The following is a 6,610-nucleotide window of genomic DNA, read 5'->3' on the forward strand; positions in this document are numbered from 1 at the left end:
TGGAAAATTATTATACGAAGGTTAGATTTAATGCTTGAAAAAAATTCCTGAGGGCTTGCAAGGCCCGAAGGAAATTTTTGAATGCATTAAATCTAACCTAATTATATTAATTTTCCATTTAGTGTACGATGCATGCTCTACTAATTGCTTTATAAGTCAATCGCCGTCTTTTAATTTAGTTTTTTTATAACCAACTGTTGTAGCAGTCATCGGTTGCTATAGTGATATGATCAGTATACGTGTGCGTATTACATTTAGCTGTGCGTATGCTGATTTTTGCTCCTGCAGTACGCGTTTAATTTACACATCAGCAGTACAGTACGGATACGATGAATAACTATTGTGTTAAAAAGAACTTGTTTTTAATGCTATTTTGATAGACTTTCGTCAAAGAAATAAACATTTCAGCATTCGAGAGAGAATACAGTACAGTCACTGACGTCCTTTTTGGTCGGTGCATGCAGACAGGTAAAATCGTGCGATGATTTCATAAATAGGCTAGGCTACGGCTTAGTAGTAGTAGGACTCAGGAGGAGGCCGGATTGGCCTCCCGTCTGGCCGTAGGCCTACATCTAAATGTGTTCCTTGAGTCTTTAAAATAGATCTAGAATATTCCTATTAAACGTTCAGTTTGTTGTGTTTATGAGGGTCCATTGATTCAATAGGCTAGTAAATAAGTTTAACTGGGTTCGTTAATAATACTGGCCTCAAAATATTGTGGCTGAGACATGGGCCGATTAAACGTAGAAATAGGAAACCTAGAAATGTAGTAAAAACGCTGAATAGTAATACTCCAGCGTCGCGCATGCGGACGTTGGTACGAGTTGGTTAGTCTACAAACGTCGCCTAAAGTAATTGATTTTACCCGGCAGAACGACAGAAGGAAACTCCGCTTTTCAGTCGTCTTCGGCAGTCGTTTTTTGACAAACAATGACCTTTCAGAGGTCAAATTGCTGTCAAGAATATGAATTGGCTGCTTCGCAGCAATAACACGTGCGTTTGTGGAACAACATGTCTGTTTGCTAGACGCGCGACCTCTCATTGGCTGGCAAGCAATTAATAGAGCTCCGCATAGTACACTATTGGAAAATTATTATACGAAGGTTAGATTTAATGCTTGAAAAAAATTCCTGAGGGCTTGCAAGGCCCGAAGGAAATTTTTGAATGCATTAAATCTAACCTAATTATATTAATTTTCCATTTAGTGTACTATGCATGCTCTACTAATTGCTTTATAAGTCAATCGCCGTCTTTTAATTTAGTTTTTTTTTATAACCAACTGTTGTAGCAGTCATCGGTTGCTATAGTGATATGATCAGTATACGTGTGCGTATTACATTTAGCTGTGCGTATGCTGATTTTTGCTCCTGCAGTACGCGTTTAATTTACACACAAAAAGAACTTGTTTGTAATGCTATTTTGATAGACTTTCGTCAAAGAAATAAACATTTCAGCATTCGAGAGAGAATAAAGTACAGTCACTGACGTCCTTTTTGGTCAGTGCATGCATACAGGTAAAATCGTGCGATGATTTCATAAATAGGCTAGGCTACGGCTTAGTAGTAGTAGGACTCAGGAGGAGGCCGGATTGGCCTCCCGTCTGGCCGTAGGCCTACATCTAAATGTGTTCCTTGAGTCTTTAAAATAGATCTAGAATATTCCTATTAAACGTTCAGTTTGTTGTGTTTATGAGGGTCCATTGATTCAATGAATTCTTTAATTGTTCATAGGCCTACTTAATATTTAATTTGAAGTAACTTTCTTCGGGTTCTAATTAAGCTTGTTTTACGAAAGTAATTTTCAATTACAATTCAATTTTTATCGCGGTGCGCGATGTATTTTCGGTGACGAAAAAAATGAGAATTTATTTTTGCACACGAACCTAAAAAAAAATCAAACCAACCGTTCACTAATAGAAAAAAATAGTGGACGCTGGGGAATAGGCAAATAACATTGGGAGTTACAGTGATGACGTCACGATTGACTTATACAGTAATAGGTTTTATTGGCACTCCGGAAAGATCCATTATTACTACACCGAATATATTAAAGACTTTCTTGTCAATAGAAATCGGTGTGTTGATTCTAAATACTGTACTTAAGACTTTAGGGCAATTGTAATTTGTAAAAGCATTTTGAATTAATTTTTAACTTTGTTAATTGTGATGTTTGAATTTAATATTTACTTACTAATAGTATTTCTTGTATCTATTTTTTTTGTAAAAAATAGATCACAAAATAATGATAGCATTTCAAATTTGTTAATTCTTCAAGAATTCGAATTGATTTTGTTATGAGAATGTTAATTTTCCTTGCTCAAAATTAAAATCAAGGGTAACAGTCGAAATTTTACTTATAAATAATTAGGTTTATGAAATAAATAGAGCCAAATCACGGACAGATCTTATTTGACTCAGTAATTTTTTTGTTGTGGACAGTTGAACAATGTGATTACAACACATTATCCGAGTTATTTCTAATCAAGAAACAAACTACGTACATACTAGAATAAAAACAAGCCACTTACGCCAATTCAAGAAAGAATGTATGAAGTAATATTTCAACAAATATTGTGTTTAACAATTGCAAATTTGCCGACTGATTTACATGTGATTATGTGACAGAGTCTGTGTCAGTGTATTAGGTTAGGCCCTATATGTGTGAGTTTCTAATTGGTTGTCTGTCAGCAGAATTACCAAAATACTTGAAATACGGATAAGACTCTTTACACACACACACACACACACATACACACAAACTGGTATCACCGAATTGCATTGTGGGTTTCCTGTACTAGCGTAGGTTTGTTTAACTCCAACCTTACGAGACGCCTCATTGAGACGCCGCGTACGGCTGGAAACTAGCGCAGTTGTAATTAATCTTACTTTACGAAGACGACCTAAAATAGAAAACTGGTAATTACTCGACCAAACAAAATGGCTTCGTAGTTACCGCAATACAATAGACCGAATCGGCGACTCATTATGGCCATGTGACATACAGTGGGTACTAAATGTAAACATCCACATCGTAAACAGTGCGCTCATTGAACACAGTATATTGAGAGTTATGATGTTTTTTTAAAGCGACATAAAGTAATAAAGTAAAGCAGCTATAGGCCTACGTTTTTGTTTTTTTGTTTTTTTTCTTCTGTTTTTCTTTTAATAGTGATTTATAATTACTTTGGGAATCTCCGTGCATTTTATTTAGGCTTTGGAATGCTGCTAGTGTACGGTGGGTAGGCTACAAACAAGTAGGAGGCCTAGGCTTCACTGTTAGTGTTAGCCTAAGCCTTGACGACTCACTGCAATATGCAAGTCGTGAAGGTACCGTACCTTTCCTTGAAAAAACTTCAAGGCTTTATTCCCACTAGCCATTGGAGCCTTACCAAACTAAACTAATAAGTGTTTGAAAATTTAATTTTGGAACACTTCTAAGTGATTTACCAAATTATAACTCTCATTCCAACCAACGTTTGCAACATCTATAATGTGACTTATATCAACAACAAGGTGAAGCTATTCGAATATATTCAATGCACTGCCTTCTCGCGATCTTGATAGATGTAAACAAACCCTAATACATGAGCTGCTGATTCGGTATATTATTGTTTCACTTTATTTGGGTAAACAGTATAATTAGTATTTTCTGAATGTAATTTAAATTATATTTACGCAAAATTAATGTTGTTGCTAAACTGGCCAATCTGCCATGTTTGTTTTAGTCACGTGGATAACCTATTGCAAATTATCATTCTGGATTACGTTAATTTTTCTATTTTTACGAACTAGTCGAATAAAAATATTATTCAACAAAATATCATTATCAACGAAACGACTCAGTCAAATGCGGCCTTGATTGGAAAGAGTAGGGCGCCGCGTACGTCTGGAGATGCATAAAATATATGACATACTTCAACTTTGCTATGTGAGAGGTCTATCTTGTGTTTTAGCATCTTTGATTACTATGCAAAATCTAAATCATTATAATGATCTAAATTAAACCTCAAGTCTGGAACATTTGATCAAAAGATCAAAATTATTGATATCAAAATTGGTGGGCCTATCGAAATTGGATCAAAGATAATTTTTGGTACATGAAACCAAAGATAATAAATAGCAGAAGATAGATCAGCTTCCCAATATAGTGGAATATCCGTTCAAAAGGCATTGAGGGTACACGGAGAGTAATATTACTGCATCCGCGCGGCGGCGCTATATAGCAATAATAAAGATACAGTAATAAAGGCGCTGCTCTTGTTCGTTTGTTTCGTTTAGTTTCTCCACTTAGTAAAATGTTCAAATTTACTGCATCCTCAGGAGGGCGAATGTTCCATCGATTTTAATGCAAATACGCGGAGCAGCTCATTCTTCTGTTATTTAAGTTCTTTGATGAAACCATAGAGATATAATAAGAATACTAGAGCGCTAACCGCAATGTATTCGATGTTCGAAATACGCAGAACTGTGTGTGTGTACCATGCAAGATGGCTGCCATAGATTTAGCCAATCAAATTTCTCTAAGCGCCATCGTTTGCAATTGCGCCCTCAATTTACACAGAAAGTTCAGTACATCTAGTTACCCGTATGTTTGAAGCTGGAGCGTTGCGGTGTATGGGTGTAATGTACACGATTTTAATTTTCATTCCTTGGTACTTTATTTTTGAATAGGATACTCCACTTGGCCTCGTTTTGGCTACGATAGTGTAATAATTTGCTATTACCATTACTCATTATCATTAATGAAATAATAGTCAGTCAGAGGGCTTATTTATGGTAATACTGTAATATGTATACTAAGCCTGAAGGTGGCGCTTTACTACGACGGCCATCTTGGATGGTACACATACATATCTCTGCATTGCTCCGCCATCTTGTCAGGCACTCTAGTTATTTAATAGCTCTATGGATGAAACACAAACATTAAAGCCGGGCACTCACTGTGCCCGACGCGCTTCTATGTAGAACGAGAGCGCGCAATCGATCGTTTGTAATTGACTACCACCGACAGTCAGCTGACGATGGTCGCGTCGTCTTACGCTCACAGAGAGCGGGGTTATCGTCGTACAAAGTGTGCCCGGCTGCATTATGTTTCTTTCCCATACAGTTTCGGCAGAAATTATAGAGGGCACTATTTAAGGTCATTTAGGTGAACTGATAACATGAATAATGTAAGCATGCATGCTTGACGCTTCTCGCGAGTCGCGAAAGTGGTGTGGTATGGTGTTCGCTGCTTGAGGAATATGAAAGCTACGGCGTTGTTTAGGGCATGGAGGAGTTAGTTTAGAAACTAAACTATCCCTCGATGGTTAAGGTATGCCAAAATCTCTTGGTAGTCGGTCGAGAGGAAAGTGTATACAATCGATACAGAGTGAAATACCGTAATTGACTATCAATGTAATTACAATATCCCTATGCTTAGGCAGTGTTTACGTACAACATGGTCTTTGAAAGTATAAAAAGGCAGCGTTGAATTTGTGATTGATTATTTGAGTAGTGTAAGTATAGCAATAGTTAACTGCTATACTACTGATTCTAAAGAATAAACGTTTGCAAAAACACACAGGTACAATGTATTCTTTTAATGTTGACTTCTTACAAACATTTCGTTCATATTTAGTATGAACAAAGGCATAGAATAGCAAGCAGGTATATTATATATACTAATTTTACGATATTCCCCAGCTAACACAAAACGTTTAAAAAACGTTTTGAATTGGTTTTAGTTTGGGTTTCGTTTTTGTGAAACTTTTCAAAACGTTTTTAAATCGTTAACGTTATAAAAGTATGCTTTCGGATAGACTTTTGCACCAAAACGTTAAAAAACGTTCTAAAAACGTACGCGAAAAACTTGCACACAAGTGTATAAAATAGAAAGAAATCACAACGTTCTGTAAACGTTATATCACAGCCAAATTTTCACCAATTTTCACAAAAATTATCATTTTTATAAAACGTTTTAAAAACGATTTTACCACGACGCTGTGTAAACATTTCTTTTTGATTGCAGATTGTTTGCACCAAGACGTTTAAAAAACGTTCAAAAAACGTACGCAAAAAACTTACAAACACGTGTATAAAACAGGACGTTACATCACAACCAAATTTTCACCAATTTTCACAAAAATTGTTGTCGTTTTTATAAAAAATAAAAACTTGGGCAAACTGTTATTTTACACATAATTGAGACATTTTATAAGTGAAAACCCATATAAATGAAAAGAACGGCCAAATTTACATTGGCAATATCTAAAGTTTGACACGATTTTTTATGGGGTTATCGAATGCAAGCCTTTGAAAGTCGGTACGGTACATTTTAGGAAATTCCCTATCTTTTAACACTAGCTCAAAATCCTGTAGCACCAGTTTATTTTTTGGGACCCAGTTCACGAACCTCGTTTTCGAATGCCGCGCTCCAAAATCGAGTGCCGTCACCGTCATTGTGGTCGCCCATTTCTCTATTTTAAATTAAAAATTAATCGTTTCCAGGGGCAGATCCAGAGATGTCAAGAGAGGGGAGGGCGAAAGCTGTCTCTTATACACATCTAGATGTGTATAAGAGACAGTCTTCGCAGGGGCGGATATAGCCATTTACACAAGTGGGTTCCAGA

General features: G+C 36.2%; 1 protein-coding gene across 1 annotated transcript in view; it reads right to left on the bottom strand.

The window, feature by feature from the left end:
- LOC117119514 (Golgi-associated plant pathogenesis-related protein 1-like) overlaps positions 1-5,144 on the bottom strand; it is a 15,388-nt gene extending 10,244 nt beyond the window's left edge. Inside the window, exon 1 of the mRNA XM_033264340.1 lies at positions 5,039-5,144. Within this exon, the coding sequence (XP_033120231.1) occupies positions 5,039-5,144 (106 nt within the window). The remainder of the gene's footprint in view (positions 1-5,038) is intronic.
- Between the last annotated feature and the right edge of the window lie 1,466 nt (positions 5,145-6,610).

Source organism: Anneissia japonica, unplaced genomic scaffold (genome assembly GCF_011630105.1).
Source record: "Anneissia japonica isolate Jap-2015-1 unplaced genomic scaffold, ASM1163010v1 scaffold287685_len94617_cov150, whole genome shotgun sequence".
NCBI classification, from domain to species: domain Eukaryota; kingdom Metazoa; phylum Echinodermata; class Crinoidea; order Comatulida; family Comatulidae; genus Anneissia; species Anneissia japonica.